Source organism: Salvelinus alpinus, chromosome 30 (genome assembly GCF_045679555.1).
Source record: "Salvelinus alpinus chromosome 30, SLU_Salpinus.1, whole genome shotgun sequence".
Classification (NCBI taxonomy): domain Eukaryota; kingdom Metazoa; phylum Chordata; class Actinopteri; order Salmoniformes; family Salmonidae; genus Salvelinus; species Salvelinus alpinus.
In genome coordinates this window covers 36,619,115-36,637,413 of record NC_092115.1, presented here as the reverse complement: position 1 = coordinate 36,637,413, position 18,299 = coordinate 36,619,115, and the positions used below count along the sequence as shown (strand labels likewise).

Here is an 18,299-nt window from a genome sequence, read left to right as displayed (position 1 = left end):
TTTCTGGCCAGAACAACATTGGTGCATTATACTATGATTCTGGACTGATGTCATTCATTTATTGAGCAAGTTCTCTAAAGCACACAACTGCTACTCAACCAAACAGACAACAATCTTTATCTGAGTTGAGTGAACCTTTTTCACTTTTACTGCTCACTTTTCCAGAGAAAGGCTCAAACACAGGGATAGCTTTTTGTGTTTTATTTAACTAGGCAAGTCAGTTAAGAACAACTTCTTATTTACAATGACAGCCTAGGAACAGTGGGTTAACTGCCTTGTTCAGTGGCAGAACAACAGATTTTTACCTTGACAGCTCAGGGATTTGATCCAGCAACCTTTCAGTTACTGGCCAAACGCTCTAACCACTGGGCTACCTGCCGCCTGTAGTTTGTATGTTTTACACAGACTGTTTAAATAATGAACCTGGAATGTCTCGCCAGTCAGGTACTGTGTTTTATGTTTGTCCTAGATGTACTGTAAAAGGCCCGGACCCTCCCTGTGCTGTGTGAATACACAGGTTGGCATTTTTTGGGATGACTTATGTACTGGAGGCAGCTCTGCAGGGTAGTCACTAGCTGACACAGCCACAATGTCATAAAATCAGATTTTAAACCTAAACTTAACCGAACTGCTAACCTTTTGCTTAACCGTAGCGTATTTTTGTTTTCATGGATTTTTTACAATGTATAGCTAATTTTGACTTTGTCGCTGGCCCATTAGTAGAAATCGCTCAGCTCTGCCTCCAGGACAAGATACATCCCAATAAACGTAAACTTCCTGCGTGCATGTGACCTAACAGTCAGTAGACTTTTCTTCCACCAGAGATAAAGGCACTGGCTTTGCGCCATCCTCATGGGGCCCGGGATCAGCAAGCCGCACCAGGGAGGCTCTACTCCAACTACCAGCGACAGCATGGAGAACAGACTCCTGCTCCAGGCCTCTGTGCTGCCTAAGGCCCTCTCTGTGACCTCATGTGCATCACAGCCCTCCTCCTGCCAGTCTCTCCAGCCCTCCAGGCTAACATCCACCACATCCTCCCTCTCCCCCACCGCCTCCTCCTCCCTCACCTCTCCACTCATAAGCACAGAGAACCAATTCTTAAAGAGGGGTTCACTCCTCTTCACTCATGGCTCCTCTCTTCCCTCTCCCCTCTCAGTCCTTTGTCCTCTTCATCCCTGCCACCCTCTAGTGGTGTCCTGCCTCCTACTGGCCTTCCTCCTCCTGTTCTGGATGAATAATGGGAGGATGAGGAAGGCAGTCTGCCTGTAAGGACGTGCTGTCTTACTCTGAAGAGATTTGTGTGGTATGTGGCCCCATAAGCCCATCCCTTCTTTCAGTCTGTTTTTTGTGGTGTAGTTTATCCAAGGTCCATTCCAGCACAGTCAATCTTTGAAATAAAATACATTTGTGATGCTCAATTTATTGGTTAAGTGATTCTGAGTCAATATGTTCCTCTGACAATGTAAGTTAATGGCAGTATACAGAATGTGTTCTCCTTCTTCCTCATGACATGTCAGGATTCTGACTAGGACAGCCTCATGGCTGAGGAGATTGAGGTGTCCACAGAGATGCATGTTCTGGACATGGTATTGGATGAAGAGGTGCTAGACCAAAACATGTCAATTGGAACAGGAGTTTGGCTTATTATTACATGCCTTATTATTTATTTTACTGCTGCTCTTTAATTTTTTGTTACTTTTATTTATTTTTCTTAACTGCATTGTTGGTTAAGGGCTTGTAAGTAAGCGTTTCACTGTTGTATTGGTGCATGTGATCATTCTTAATTTTTTTATTTGATACCTGATTAGTAATATTTGTAACATTGCTGCCCCCTTGTGATAATAATCTGAAATACAGATGTCACTAAAGTTGCAACAAAACTGCATCCTATATACATGGCACTGCAATCGCTACCTTTGGTTGTTTGAGTTTACAATTTTGTGTGCATTCCCTCTTTCCTTCCCAATCAGAGACATCTCAGAGTGTGCAGGAAGTGATCTTTGACACTCTAGTGATGATCATTATAGGTGTGGCTGCTGGGGTGTTGGTCATCGTCATTATCATCTTAGTTAACTAATACCATAGACGCAATAACAGGACATTAGAGATGGAGCTTCGCGAAAGGACATGAGTTGATTTCCACAATACTTGGAACCCCCTTTCCCTATCCTTAAATCCTCCTTAGTTTCTAAAAAGCTCTTTCATAGGTTAGAAATCAACACTCTCCAGATAGGCCTCCTCCACAAGACTCAACTCTGTCAGCACAGACCCCAGATGACAGGTACAGAGTACTTTCATTTCAAACACCTGTTACTCGTATTTTCAGTCATCTCTCATTTTCTTAGAGGGGTCATTTTCAGTTATTAGTTATCATCTACTTGTGAATGAGTGTTTGCCAGCAATCATTTTTGTCTTTCTCTAATTGTCACCCTACCCACAGAATGAAGACTGTACACTACTCAGACTAGACAGTGAAATGAAAAAAAGCCTAATGTCCCTTGAGGTGATAGTTCATAAAAGCTTCAACAATATTATACATTTACAACATTATGTACAGTATCATACTGATTTCATTGATGTTTAATCTGTGGATTATTGTGATCCCTCTCGTTAGGACCATCCCATCTACAAAGGCAGTCAATCCACCCTCGGTGGGGGACGGTTCGAGAGGGTGATTTGGACTACCTAGGCCGCCCCGTCCTGTACCAATCTAGCTGGCGTGAGTGCAGAGAGAGTATGAAGGGGCTGTTTGAAAATGCACACTAAGTTTACTCTGTAATAACTGAAAGAACTATCTGTTTATCTTAATGCCTCCCAATATGTGGCTCTCTATTTTTCAGGACTCTGGCCTTCCTTCCTCGTCCCCAGGAGCAGGATGGCAGTGTGTGGCAGACATCCTCCCAATGCTCAGTGACCTGGGTGGCCAGAGGGAGGGTGTGACCGAAGGGGACGACTGGGTCCACAGACAGGACGTGCTGGAGGTTGATGAGGCTGACTGTGACACCAGTTCTTACCAGATCTCAGCGGCACTCTTCAACCACAGCAATGGGTTTCTGCAGCCCAAACCACACTCCAACACCACCCTCCTACACCCCAGAGGACAGAACATCTCGACAGGGGTGAAAGGAGTTGGTTGAAAAGGGAACTGCCCTCAGCTCCACTCTAACCCCATGGTCATGGTGGCCTGCTACTCACTCCTGTGAACTGAACTTGGATACAGTTGGACTGAAGTGAGTGTTTGGCAACCTCATGTTCACATTAATTGCCATTTTTAGGTTGACTTTGTCCTTTTTTTCCATCAGCATGGGCTTCTTGTATACAGTGCCTTCAGAAAGTATTCACACCCCTTGATTTGTTGTGTTACAGCGTTATTACAAATGGATTAAATTTAGATTTTTTTTGTCACTGGCCTACAGACAATATCCCATTTCAAAGTAGAATTATGTTTTTTGATTAAACATTTTTTATGAAAAGCTTAAATGTCTTGAGTGAAAAAGTTTTCAACCCCTTGTTATGGCGAGCCTAAATAAGTTCAGGACAAAAAAATCTGCTTAACAAGTCACATACGTTGCATGGACTCTGTGTGTAACACTGTGGTTTTTGAATGACTACCTCATGCCAGTACCCCACACAATTATATGTAAGGTTCCTCAGTCTAGCAGTGAATTTCAAACACAGATTCAACCACAAATACCAGGGAGATTTTCAAATGCCTCTCAAAGGGCATAAATATAAAATGTCTTGTTCATTCACCCTCTAAATACATGTCTCAAGGCTTAAAAATCCTTCTCTAACCTGTCTCTTTAACAAGTGACATCAATAAGGGATCATAGCTTTCATCTGTATTCACCTGGTCATTCTGTCATGTTCTATAGTTGCCATGGTGCCCTAGCTTCACCATTCCAGGTGAAGCTGGTTGAGAGAATGCCAAGAGTGTGCAAAGCTGTCAAGGCAAAGGGTGGCTACTTTGAAGAATCTCAAATATAAAACATTTTGATTTAACACTCTTTTGGTTACTACATGATTGCATATGTGTTATTTCATAGTTTTGATGTCTCACTATTATTCTACAATGTAGAAAATAGTAAACCCTGGAATGAGTAGGCGTGTCAAACGTTTGACTGGTACGAATTTGCAGATTTACTGACAGGTTAAAAGTCTTTGGCTTGGCTAACTAGCTAGCTGGCTAATATTTTTGTTTGAAAAATGCATCTGGACACATTACCAGCTTTTTTGTTTCTTCTGGCTGCCAATTCCCGATCTTCTGAGAACAATTTTCAGGAGTCGCCTGAAACGTGAGAGGAATGGGAGATGCGGGAATATAGTAGTACTAAGAGAGAGCGCTCGTAGTGAGGACGACTGGCTACTATTGTGAACTTTGTGTGGTGAACTTTCTGGTCTCCAGAGCTGCTGAGGCATCACCCAAGTGGGTGCTACACAGACTGGAAGAGAAGAAGACCAGTGGCTATAAGAGTCAGGCTGGTTCCCAGACGCGCCCCCTACAAGATCATCAACAGACTCCATCACCATCCTCTGACCAGCTCTCTCTGCTCAAGCCATGAACTGACCCTCTCCATCTTCGAGGATGCAGCTTTCAAAGACTTGGCCTCTATTGGTTCATCTGTCATGATATATTGCGTTTTTTTTTTTTGCTCTTGAAGCACGGAGATTCTATGAAAAGCGCTATAGAAATTGTATAAATTATTATATTATGGAAAGAGCAGGTGTTAATGTTTTGTATTCTCAGTGTATTTCAACAACAACAAGGGCTCAAAGTTCAGAGAATTTATGTTTATTCATAAAAATGTATGCATTGATAAAAGCACATCCATTGTATTTTCTCTCCAGATGTGTTGTCTCTGGCATAGTCCTACAAAAACTAAAAAGACGATGGAGATCCACCTCTTGATAACTGTTCCTTTTAAAATATACAAGCAGGAGGATGTAAACCTGTAACTTTAACTCCCTACAGTATATTAGCACCACTAGTGTAACAGTTGTGGTAGGGTCGCACTGCTCTCACTTTAAGAATAGGAAAACAAAAGTAGCACACTGCGGCTTTTTGCACGAGTGTCTTGACTGTCTTGTCATGAACACTTTGTTCTCAGTCATTAGAAAAAGTTTATATTAATGAGGCTGTGTTTCATAATGTGTGGGGCGGGACCCAGCTGGTTTCTCTAGAATGTTCTTAGTCGTCTCGTCATTGTGATTACTTTTCGTTTGCTTTGTTCTGAGGCCCCTGTGTACTCGCTGATGTGTGCGAAGATTACTCTGCTGAGCAAAACACCTCCCACATGTCACACAGCTGTACGGTTTCTCTCCTGTATGAATCCGTTGATGCATCTCCAAGTGACTGACCCTGTCAAAGCTCTTTCCGCAAAAGGTGCAAACAAACCACTTCTCTCTTGCTGGGGTACTCCTTGGGGCTACCTTTGCGGAGTTGAAACCATTTGGGGCAAACGAGAATACATTGTTTAGCCAAACGTTGGAATATGCTGCACCCTCATTGGTTCGCGTTTGTTTGTCTGACGGCACTCTGGTAGTAGTTCCATCCTCCCTTCTCTCTGGGTACATAGTTTGCGCTCTCTGCTGTCCTGGTTGTGCTTGAACCAAATCTATAGGGGTCCTTCTTTGGTCATTCCAACCAGACTGTGCTCGCATCTCTTCTTTCATTAGTCTGTTTATGTACCCCATCTCTGATGATGGATCGCTATCAAGACCCTCCACAGCACTTTGAATAAGCTGTATGTCTGTATTGAGATCCCGTGTATATTGTTCCGTACCATATGAGCAATCTGGACCCTCAGAGTCACAGTTGATCTCTGATACAGACGCCCACAGATGACTCTCTCTGCGATCCATGGCAAACTCAGTTTCCTGATGATCTGATTGCTCTGTGCCATGTTCACTTCCCGATGTATGTAGTGAAATAACGTCATACTCCTCCTCATGCTCTGTCTTCACTAACTCTAGTGCACTACCCTTCCCTCGCTGGACAGACCTGTACTGTTCATTGAGCCCCTCTACTGATTCTTTAGGTGGCTGTGGTCTATTTTGATCCAGTTGTTTGTCTTTAGGTGTGAACACTTTGTCTCTGGCGGTGTGCTCAAATGAAGTTCTTTCACCAGCATCCTCATCAGACCCCTTGGACCCTGAAAGGGAAGGTTTAACTGAACTGTCAGAAGCTATATGTCAGAAGCACTGTAAAACAAAGTTGAGAGTGTACTGAACAATTTAACATAGGTCAACAATAAAACTGATACCCATTATCTACACTTGCCTGGAAACCTGACCTCGAATTGCATTGAATTCCACATAGGGCAGAAATGAGTGTTTGAATGTGGAAAGTTTCCCTTCACAACCTCTACAAGTCAGAATGTTGAAAAAAAATATTTTTGAACTTTTTGATATTTGTCTGTGCGGTTGATCCTTTTGGAGGTAGGAATGTGAGGCACTGGCAGTGCTTTCGAATTTCTATCACCTGAAGCATGTGCACAAGATTTAAAAAATACATTCATGAGATGCACGCATACTTGCCGAGCTCGTGCTTTCATGGTTAAGTGCATGCTTCGCGTGATAGAAATCTGAACCCACTACCAGAGCTTTGTAAAGTTGATGTAATCATAATTTTCTGTGGATGTATTGTGTCACATTCCTAACGCCAAAAAGACCAACTGCACGGACAACCGGTAAAGTAGGTTAAAATATAATTGTATTCAACAGAGGTCGTGAGAGGAAACTACCCTTACTCAAACGCTCATTTCTGCCCAACAGAATTCAATGCAATTCAACGTTGGGTTTCCTGGCAATATGTACACTAGCTAGGCATTGAGCTAAATTATTGTCAGTTATGTTGTTAATACTGTTAAGAATTGACCCCTGAGTTGAGATGGACACTGGACAACAACACATTTTAGATAAGTCAACCTAGTTAGCTAGTACAGTAAGCAAGCACGCGCAGGCTTACCCTGCTCTGTCCTTCTGGAAGACGAAGAACATGTGGAAGAATTGCCTGCTTCTCGCAGTTTGGAACTCGTCGCTTGCCGTTCGTTCTCCATAAATAATTTTCTTTTCAAGGCTTCAATTTCATTTTCTCTATGGCACATTTCCAAGCGTAACACAGCAAACCCATCATCGAACAATTTACTTATTTCTGCCACTGCAGCTTTGGCCAACACATCCATAACGGATGATAATTTGGTCTGAAAAGTAACACAGTTGGTCATATTCTCCTGGAACAACATTTTATCGGACTAGTGTTATGTTTCTAAAGATAATATTCAGCTGGAAAATCCAATAGTTGGCTAGCTATCGCTGATGGATTTTACTTCCGCGAAAACAAACTGAGGGGAGGAGCGGATATACTTTTAAGGAAATCGGAAACTCCCTTGGAATCGTAATAATCCCAGCGATATTAGAGAAAGGAGGAGATGGGAATATTTTTTGGGCAAAGAATGTAGTCAGACTGTCGCCCAATCGCGTTTAAGTTGTCATGCTGCGTCATGCGGTTGCTAAACTCATCGTCACGATCCATTCTCAAAGTCAGGGTATGAGTCGAGAAACTTGCCTATTTTCCTTGAAAGTACACAGTGTCCCGATTCCAAAGCTATACGATATTACAGATAACAAGTTAATTATCTCACGTCTCGGATTTGTTATTGATATTGTACTTCTTGTTTACGAAATTCATGCTAATGTTGGGTTTTTGAGCTAGCGCCCAATTGACTCCCATTCACTCCTTGTAGGAGAGCTCGTCTTGTCCCAGAATCACCCAGAATGCACCGCGCGGCCGTTAATTGATTACAAAAGAGTTTCTCATCTCCTCAAAAAGTATATCTGTTAACACACCGCGTACGTTGGCAATGGGTCGCTCGGTGTATTCTGGGTAAACTCCGACAAGGAAATATCTCCTTTTTAAATTTTTAAATTTTATTAACAGTAATATGCAAAACATAAACATAACAGCCAGAGGGATTCCACAAATAAATAATTTAAAAAATAAAACGAATCCACATTATATCAATTCAAATACAGACATATAGTGAATACATTTTTTGGACATTTTTTTGTTGTATACATTTTAAAGACTAAATAGTTTTCCAAATCAGATTTAAAAAGGGCCTTTTTCTTCATACATTTTTATTTGTGTATGAAAATGTTTCCTCATAAAATAAAGAGATTTATGACATACTCACGTTCAATTGTAGAATCAGTGTAGTAAAATAATATGTCAAATTTCAACGGTTGTATGCAATTTGAGGCCAATATATAGTTTTACATCAGTCCAGAACACTTCACTATATAAACAATGACAGAATAACTGTTCAATAGATTGTTTCTAGTTCACAAAAACTGCATTCACTGGTAACATCAGGTATATATTTAGAAATCAAGCTATTACACAGATAGAATCTATGGATAATCTTAAACGAGATCTCCTTTACTTTATTGGTCACCATAAATTTGTGTGGAGTGAGCCAAGCACGGTGCCAGTTTACATCAAACGATGAAGCCCAACAAAATATCAAAGAGGGAATAGACTTCCTGTAGAAAATATCCCTTAATAAACGATTGTTGAATTTCGTATCTAGTAGACCAATGCCATTCACCTGGATATCGCTTACAATCGGAGATATTCCAAATGATGCATTATTCTGAAGTCAAGTTTTTATCCCACTAGGTTTAGCTTTAATAACAGTGTCATATTCCTTGCTAGAAACCTCAAAGTCATATCTTTCCATAAATTCTATCAGTGTAAATAGATTCCCACTAATATTAACTAATTGGCTGACAAGGACAATGTTTTTCGAGAACCATTTATGGTTAAATAACATCTTGTTTCTATGTAATATCGACCCATTGTTCCATATAAAACATTTATGAGGTGAAAAGTTGTGTTTATACAACAAAGCCCAGCACATTAAAGCCTGCTTGTGAAAAGCCGCCAGTTTCACAGGAAGTTTACCCACAATATATGGACATTGTAGTAAAAAATGAAGCCCTCCGAACTTCTGAAACACAAAATGAGGTATAATATTCCAGAAACTATGAGGATTTTTTATGTATCTTTTAATCCAGTTGACCTTTGATATCTGATTGAAGAGAGTGAAGTCTAAGACATTTAGACCGCCATCACAAACCCTGTTGGTGATAACATCTCTTTTTATCTTATGTGGCTTGTTTTTCCATACGAAGTTGTACAAAAGCCTATCTAAGGTACAGCAAGTGGATTTGGGAATGTCAATAGATGAAAACAGATAGGATGCACGAGATAGCCCCTCAGCTTTGGATAAAAGCACCCTTCCTTGAAGACTTAAATCCCTCGCTAACCATGAGGATAATTTTTTGTTGTTGACAGATTCAGTTACAGGGTTCAAATTAAGATCATTCACAGCCTTAAGATTTTTGGTGATCTTTACACCGAGGTAGATTACAGTATCTTTTTCAGAGATGTTACAATCTGCTGGATTGACAGCTCCTTTCAAAACAAACATCTCACATTTGGAAAGATTTAATGCCAAACCTGAGATTTTGGAGAACTGCTTCACGATATCCAATGCTAATCTAGCTTGTGACACATTAATTAAAAAAAAGTGAGGTGTCATCCACCAGTTGGGATAACTGATCTCTCTGGACTGGAATGTAATGCCTTCAAATTGACTTTTATGAACTAATGAGCATAACATTTGAGATACTAACAAAAATAAAAAGGTGAAATTGGACAACCTTGTCGTATTCCTTTGTAAATGTTAAACCTTGAGGATGTTCCATGACAGAGTTTGATACAGCTATTGCCACCATTATACAGAGTTCTAATAGCATCAACAACAAAAACGACCAAATTTCAAATGCTTAAAACAATCAAAGATAAAATTGTGACTTACTGTATCAAATGCTTTCTGAAAATCCCAAAATAGGATAACAGGGAAGTAATCCAATAGATCACAATACTCAACCAAGTCTAACACCAGCCTCAGATTATTAGATACAGTGGGGAGAACAAGTATTTGATACACTGCCGATTTTGCAGGTTTTCCTACTTACAAAGCATGTAGAGGTCTGTAATTTTTATCATAGGTACACTTCAACTGTGAGAGACGGAATCTAAAACAAAAATCCAGAAAATCACATTGTATGATTTTTAAATAATTAATTTGCATTTTATTGCATGACATAAGTATTTGATCACCTACCAACCAGTAAGAATTCCGGCTCTCACAGACCTGTTAGTTTTTCTTTAAGAAGCCCTCCTGTTCTCCACTCATTACCTGTATTAACTGCACCTGTTTGAACTCGTTACCTGTATAAAAGACACCTGTCCACACACAATCAAACAGATTCCAACCTCTCCACAATGGCCAAGACCAGAGAGCTGTGTAAGGACATCAGGGATAAAATTGTAGACCTGCACAAGGCTGGGATGGGCTACAGGACAATAGGCAAGCAGCTTGGTGAGAAGGAAACAACTGTTGGCGCAATTATTAGAAAATGGAAGAAGTTCAAGATGACGGTCAATCACCCTCGGTCTGGGGCTCCATGCAAGATTTCACCTCGTGGGGCATCAATGATCATGAGGAAGGTGAGGGATCAGCCCAGAACTACACGGCAGGACCTGGTCAATGACCTGAAGAGAGCTGGGACCACAGTCTCAAAGAAAACCATTAGTAACACACTACGCCGTCATGGATTAAAATCCTGCAGCGCACGCAAGGTCCCCCTGCTTAAGCCAGTGCATGTCCAGGCCTGTCTGAAGTTTGCCAATGACCATCTGGATGATCCAGAGGAGGAATGGGAGAAGGTCATGTGGTCTGATGAGACAAAAATAGAGCTTTTTGGTCTAACTCCACTCGCCGTGTTTGGAGGAAGAAGAAGTATGAGTACAACCCCAAGAACACCATCCCAACCGTGAAGCATGGAGGTGGAAACATCATTCTTTGGGGATGCTTTTCTGCAAAGGGGACAGGACGACTGCACCGTATTGAGGGGAGGATGGATGGGGCCATGTATCGCGAGATCTTGGCCAACAACCTCCTTCCCTCAGTAAGAGCATTGAAGATGGGTCGTGGCTGGGTCTTCCAGCATGACAACGACACGAAGCACACAGCCATGGCAACTAAGGAGTGGCTCCGTAAGAAGCATCTCAAGGTCCTGGAGTGGCCTAGCCAGTCTCCAGACCTGAACCCAATAGAAAATCTTTGGAGGGAGCTGAAAGTCCGTATTGCCCAGCGACAGCCCCGAAACCTGAAGGATCTGGAGAAGATCTGTAGGGAGGAGTGGGCCAAAATCCCTGCTGCAGTGTGTGCAAACCTAGTCAAGAACTACAGGAAACGTATGATCTCTGTAATTGCAAACAAAGGTTTCTGTACCAAATATTGAGTTCTGCTTTTCTGATGTATCAAATACTTATGTCATGCAATAAAATGCAAATTAATTACTTAAAAATCATACAATGTGATTTTCTGGATTTTTGTTTTAGATTCCGTCTCTCACAGTTGAAGTGTACCTATGATAAAAATTACAGACCTCTACATGCTTTGTAAGTAGGAAAACCTGCAAAATCGGCAGTGTATCAAATACTTGTTCTCCCCACTGTATATGGCACCCTTTCATAAACCCTGATTGATATTCATCAATCAGATCATTCAAGCAAGACTTTAACATTTTCGCAAAAATTAAGGCTATAATTTTGTAGTCGTTATTTAGGAGTGTGATTGGATGCCAATTATCAATATTTAAGAGATCCTTGTGTGGTTTAGGTATAAGAGTAATAACCCCTTGCTTCAGACAGGCAGGTAGTTCTCCCTTCTTTATAGCCTCCTTAAAGGTTTCAAGTAAAAATTGTGCTATTTCTTCAGAGAAGGTTTTGTAAAATTCAGAGGTTATGTCACGTTCTGACCCTAGTTCTTTTGTTATTTCTTTGTTTTAGTGTGGTCAGGGCGTGAGTTGGGTGGGTTATCTATGTTCATTTGTCTATGTTGTTTTTTTCGTTTGGCCTGGTATGATTCTCAATCAGAGGCAGGTGTCGTTAGTTGTCTCTGATTGAGAATCATACTTAGGTAGCCTTTTTCCACCTGGGTTTCGTGGGTGGTTATTTCCTGTTTAGTGTTTTTGTGTTTCACCTCTCAGGACTGTTCGTTTGTTGGTTTATTGTTTTTGTTTCAGTGTTCAGTTTTATTATTAAAACATTATGGACACTTACCACGCTGCATCTTGGTCCTCTTCTTCTCCTCCAGACGACGAACGTTACAGGTTAATCCATCACAACCTGGAGATTTGTTATTTTTTAACTGAGCAACCACGTACTGGATGTCAATAATGGATCAATCTTGACAACAAGACCGATTGAATTCTTCACTAACCGAATTAACATTCTCTATAGAATCAAGGAGATCCTTAGTCACTCAAATTGTTATCTAAGGAGTAAAGATTCTCATAAAACTTAGTGGTAAAGTCTGATAACAACTCTCTATCCTCAGTGGTAACCCCATTAATCTTACATTTCCGAAGTGTGTTGAGTTCCCCTCTCCTCTTTTCCATATTAAAAAAGTATCTACTGTTCTTTTCGCCTTTTTCAAGCCATTGTTTTCTGGATCTTGTGAAAGCTCCTCTAGCCTTTTCCTCATACAATGTATCTAGTTGATTCTGTAAATCATTCAATTTAGCTTTCTCATTAAGATCAAGATGCTCAATCTCTGTGATATCCGCAATTGTCTTAGAGAGTTCAGCTACCTCACATATCCTTCTTAAAGCAAGCCTTTTTCCATAAGTAATACAGGCTGAGTGGATTTTAAATTTCAGCAGTTCCCAATATTTCCCATATTCTGCATTAGATGTAGCTAAACTCCAGTAAACAGAAATTAGATTCTTAATCACATTTTTTAAATCATCATGCAATAACAATGAGTTATTTAATTTCCAATAACCACCAGAGTATTTCTTACCATCATTACTGCACATTCTTACAGTCAACCACATAATGTTTCTGCCACACTTTATGATCCGTCAGGACTCAGGCAGTATTTTTACCTCTACAGTGTTGGGCTCAAGACTAGAGGTTATCACCCACAAATCAATTCTTGATTGTAAAGAACGATCTCTATTACTCCATGTGTATTGTTTCTCTCCAGGGTTTTTAACTCTCCATATGTCAATTAAGTTCAGGCTTTGGTAGAAATTCACCAACTTGTTCACACCAATGTTAGGCCTATGGGGCAATCTATCAGTCTCATTAGAATAAACCATATTAAAATCTCCACCAACTATAATCTGACTGGATGGATATTTTCTCAGAAGACTTTTAAGAATTTCTTAAATTTCCTCTAGAAGTAAGTTATTTGGGGGACTAGAACAGTATCCATATACATTACACAACACAAATAATTTGTCCATGTGGTTGATGATCGCTACTAGCCAATGTCCATTGGAGTCCATTTGAGTAAACAAAAATTTCCCTTTGAAGTTGTGTGCTAAAATCGCAACCCCCAACTGAATGACTGGTCCCGTGGGCCCAAAAAATGAAATTGCCCCACTGATTTTTCCAATAATTATAGTCCTCTTTGCATGAATGTGTTTCTTGAACGAATACAAGATCTGCGTTGCAGTCCTTACAAAAAAAAAAGCTTTTCTCTTCAACAGGTTTTGTATCCCTCTGGCATTGATTGACATAAACTTCAAGTCCATATCTACAGAATATAAAGAAAAATCCTATGCAATCTCAACTCTACCCTCTCTATAAAAAGTTGCTTCATATACAGTGGGGAGAACAAGTATTTGATACACTGATGATTTTGCAGGTTTTCCTACTTACAAAGCATGTAGAGGTCTGTCATTTTTATCATAGGTACACTTCAACTGTGAGAGACGGAATCTAAAACAAAAATCCAGAAAATCACATTGTATGATTTTTAAGTAATTAATTTGCATTTTATTGCATGACATAAGTATTTGATACATCAGAAAAGCAGAACTTAATATTTGGTACAGAAACCTTAGTTTGCAATTACAGAGATCATACGTTTCCTGTAGTTCTTGACCAGGTTTGCACACACTGCAGCAGGGATTTTGGCCCACTCCTCCATACAGACCTTCTCCAGATCCTTCAGGTTTCGGGGCTGTCGCTGGGCAATACGGACTTTCGGCTCCCTCCAAAGATTTTCTATTGGGTTCAGGTCTGGAGACTGGCTAGGCCACTCCAGGACCTTGAGATGCTTCTTACGGAGCCACTCCTTAGTTGCCCTGGCTGTGTGTTTCGGGTCGTTGTCATGCTGGAAGACCCAGCCACGACCCATCTTCAATGCTCTTACTGAGGGAAGGAGGTTGTTGGTGTAGATCTCGCGATACATGGCCCCATCCATCCTCCCCTCAATACGGTGCAGTCGTCCTGTCCCCTTTGCAGAAAAGCATCCCCAAAGAATGATGTTTCCACCTCCATGCTTCACGGTTGGGATGGTGTTCTTGGGGTTGTACTCATCCTTCTATTCCTCCAAACACGGCGAGTGGAGTTTAGAGCAAAAAGCTCTATTTTTGTCTCATCAGACCACATGACCTTCTCCCATTCCTCCTCTGGATCATCCAGATGGTCATTGGCAAACTTCAGACGGGCCTGGACATGCGCTGGCTTGAGCAGGGGGACCTTGCGTGCGCTGCAGGATTTTAATCCATGACGGCGTAGTGTGTTACTAATGGTTTTCTTTGAGACTGTGGTCCCAGCTCTCTTCAGGTCATTGACCAGGTCCTGCCGTGTAGTTCTGGGCTGATCCCTCACATTCCTCATGATCATTGATGCCCCACGAGGTGAGATCTTGCATGGAGCCATAGACCGAGGGTGATTGACCGTCATCTTGAACTTCTTCCATTTTCTAATAATTGTGCCAACAGTTGTTGCCTTCTCATCAAGCTGCTTGCCTATTGTCCTGTAGCCCATCCCAGCCTTGTACAGGTCTACAATTTATCCCTGATGTCCTTACACAGCTCTCTGGTCTTGGCCATTGTGGAGAGGTTGGAGTCTGTTTGATTGAGTGTGTGGACAGGTGTCTTTTATACAGGTAACGAGTTCAAACAGGTGCAGTTAATACAGGTAATGAGTGGAGAACAGGAGGGCTTCTTAAAGAAAAACTAACAGGTCTGTGAGAGCCGGAATTCTTACTGGTTGGTAGGTGATCAAATACTTATGTCATGCAATAAAATGCAAATTAATTACTTAAAAATCATACAATGTGATTTTCTGGACTTTTGTTTTAGATTCCGTCTCTCACAGTTGAAGTGTACCTATGATAAAAATGACAGACCTCTACATGCTTTGTAAGTAGGAAAACCTGCAAAATCGGCAGTGTATCAAATACTTGTTCTCCCCACTGTATGTATTAACAGAAGTCTTAACTTGTAAACAGTAACACCATAATTCAAAACTAGAACGCTCAGTTTTCAGTGGGGAAGGAGCTACCTTGTAAACCTACCGACAGAACAAATCACCCCGGTCGTATTTATTTTCAGTCAGCAAAAAAGGCTCTGATTCCCCTGTAGTATCCACCCTTTCTTTGATTTCAGGCCTGTTGTACAAGAGGCCACAATTTTGCCTTTGCTGCCTTATCTGCTGCAGTCAAGTCCTCACCGAATCTAAATTTTCTCTCTTTCAGAAAGGAGCTTTCCTTTGCTTTCTTCCAAACTGCATCTCTCGCTGCGCGAAAAGCAAACTGGATGATGATCGAGCAGCTGATGAAAGGCATCTTTCTTCTTCCCAATAAGATGAGATACATCCACAGCCATATCCATATAACCATCGGGGAAGTCCGGTTACAAATGTCTCTTACTAAGCGCTTCACATTCTCATCCTGGTCCTCCGGTTCACCTTAAAACCGTAGCCCCCACCTTCTCCGGTATCGCTCTGCTTCGATAAGCGCTCTTGCATGTCTGCAATGGTCTTCTCCTGTGCAGTGCATTTCTCAGAAGTAGCAGTGTTTGCAAGTTTAAGCTCTTCGATACTCTTGTATGCATGATTCAGAGAGGTCTCGAGGTCAACTATTTTTGATGTATTTTCGCTTATCATTTCCTCCAGACTATCGGCTCTTTCGTTTATCTTTGCAGAGACAGCATCGATTATGTTGACCTGTAATTCGCGGACTAGTAACTGGATTTTCAGAATCAACCGAATGTCCAGAATCCTCCATTTCTTCTCCCGAGGAATCAGGTAGCGGTTTTTCTCCGTTTGCTCTTTCGCACATTTTTTCCTTCCATTTCTCAAAGTTTCAGATCAAATTAGCAGTCAACTTATCGCTGTTCTCTATTGTGTTTACTATAAGCCAAGTTCCGTTACATTTAATTACGTTTGAGGGATAAAAGTTAAGGTTACTCGGAGCAAGCTGAAATCTCGCCTGCACTCGCCGCCATCTTCAGCACCCCTCAGGAAATATCTCCTTCAAGGAGTCAGTGACCACGGTTACATGTACACCAATAACCCGTTATTAGTCCGCGTTCAAAACAACTGGGAACGCGGAAAAATACGAGGTCAAATCATGAAGTCAGTGATCTTCAGGTCAGAATGTCGGAGCTCTAGAAAGAGGCCCAATTTCCCGAGTTGGAATTCTGAGTTGGATAACCGTTCAAATCGATTTTCCCAGCTGGAGCTCGTTTTTTCGAGGTCCCCATTGTTTTGAACACACGGAAGTCGGAATTCTGAGATTTCAGAGTTTAGAGTTCCCAGTTGCGGCATTATTCGGTAGTGATGGGGAAACTAAGCTTCCTGAAGCATTGAAGCTTTCTAGACAATTGTGTCTAGTCAAGGCTTTGATCAACACAGTGTACACTGTTGGCACCTGCTGGTCAAAAGAATTTAGAGCATCCAAATTATTATAGATGACATCCCACACGCTGGAGCTTGTGCGCATAGTAGCCTTTTTGTTTTCTACCAAACCAATCGCCTACCAAACCAATCAGGTGGTTGTTCGAGGAAACAACGCTTCGGACGTCATTGATCACGTTCTTCTGATAAAGTGATACAGGCACACTGCTTAGAAGTAAACTGCTTAGTGATTTTGATGTATGCCTCAGAGCTTCGGTATCAAAAGCAACATCACTATGTTATCAGAGTAGGGGTTTAAACATCTTCTATTGTAAAGAAAGTTAATAGCTTAATCAATTGATAGACAGAATTTGATTGATTCCCTAGCAAAGTCAGCCTCTAAATGTCAAAGAAACAAAACAATGATATCCCCATATGCATCGGAGTCAGGTATTTCCCAGGTATTTTACATCTTGTTTCTAGCATAAAGTATCTCAGACCAAAGTGCTCTTATAGATCACTTTATATAATCAGATCTGTTTTATTTTCTTCAAGCTCTTAAGCTAATAAGGGATAGGCCTGTGCTTTTTTCCAGTTTCTTTAATAAAAGGTAGGCCTATTGCATACCCTCATATATAGAGTGGTGGGTGGAGGAAGTGACTGACATACAGTATCTATGCATACAGTGGGGCAAAAAAGTATTTAGTCAGCCACCAATTGTGCAAGTTCTCCCACTTAAAAAGATGAGAGAGGCCTGTAATTTTCATCATAGGTACACTTCAACTATGACAGACAAAATGAGGGAAAAAAATCACATTGTAGGATTTTTAATGAATTTATTTGCTAATTATGGTGGAAAATAAGTATTTGGTCACCTACAAACAAGCAAGATTTCTGGCTCTCACAGACCTGTAACTTCTTCTTTAAGAGGCTCCTCTGTCCTCCACTCGTTACCTGTATTAATGGCACCTGTTTGAACTTGTTATCAGTATAAAATACACCTGTCCACAACCTCAAACAGTCACACTCCAAACTCCACTATGGCCAAGACCAAAGCGCTGTCAAAGGACACCAGAAACAAAATTGTAGACCTGCACCAGGCTGGGAAGACTGAATCTGCAATAGGTAAGCAGCTTGGTTTGAAGAAATCAACTGTGGGAGCAATTATTAGGAAATGGAAGACATACAAGACCACTGATAATCTCCCTCGATCTGGGGCTCCACGCAAGATCTCACCCTGGTGAGCAAAAATCCCAGAACCACACGGGGGGACCTAGTGAATGACCTGCAGAGAGCTGGGACCAAAGTAACAAAGCCTACCATCAGTAACACACTACGCCGCCAGGGACTCAAATCCTGCAGTGCCAGACGTGTCCCCCTGCTTAAGCCAGTACATGTCCAGGCCCGTCTGAAGTTTGCTAGAGAGCATTTGGATGATCCAGAAGAAGATTGGGAGAATGTCATATGGTCAGATGAAACCAAAATAGAACTTTTTGGTAAAAACTCAACTCGTCGTGTTTGG

At 41.2% G+C, this 18,299-nt stretch overlaps 1 protein-coding gene and 1 long non-coding RNA gene across 3 annotated transcripts; one reads left to right on the top strand and one right to left on the bottom strand.

The window, feature by feature from the left end:
• Positions 1-1,199: 1,199 nt before the first annotated feature.
• Positions 1,200-3,480, top strand: LOC139560284 (uncharacterized). 2 transcript variants are annotated; one of them, XR_011671904.1, is made up of 5 exons: positions 1,200-1,303; positions 2,208-2,281; positions 2,441-2,503; positions 2,615-2,719; positions 2,841-3,480. It is a non-coding gene; the product is annotated as an uncharacterized lncRNA (long non-coding RNA). The 2 variants fall into 2 exon arrangements; XR_011671903.1 differs by lacking the exon at positions 1,200-1,303 and having other exon boundaries at positions 2,142-2,281.
• A 1,296-nt stretch (positions 3,481-4,776) lies between these two features.
• On the bottom strand, positions 4,777-7,388 carry LOC139560281 (zinc finger protein 24-like). Its single transcript, XM_071376920.1, has 2 exons — positions 6,968-7,388; positions 4,777-6,152 (listed from the first exon to the last, which is right to left on the bottom strand). Exons 1-2 carry the CDS (start codon positions 7,242-7,244, stop codon positions 5,128-5,130), a joined length of 1,302 nt encoding a protein of 433 aa, XP_071233021.1. The 5' UTR covers positions 7,245-7,388; the 3' UTR covers positions 4,777-5,127.
• Between the last annotated feature and the right edge of the window lie 10,911 nt (positions 7,389-18,299).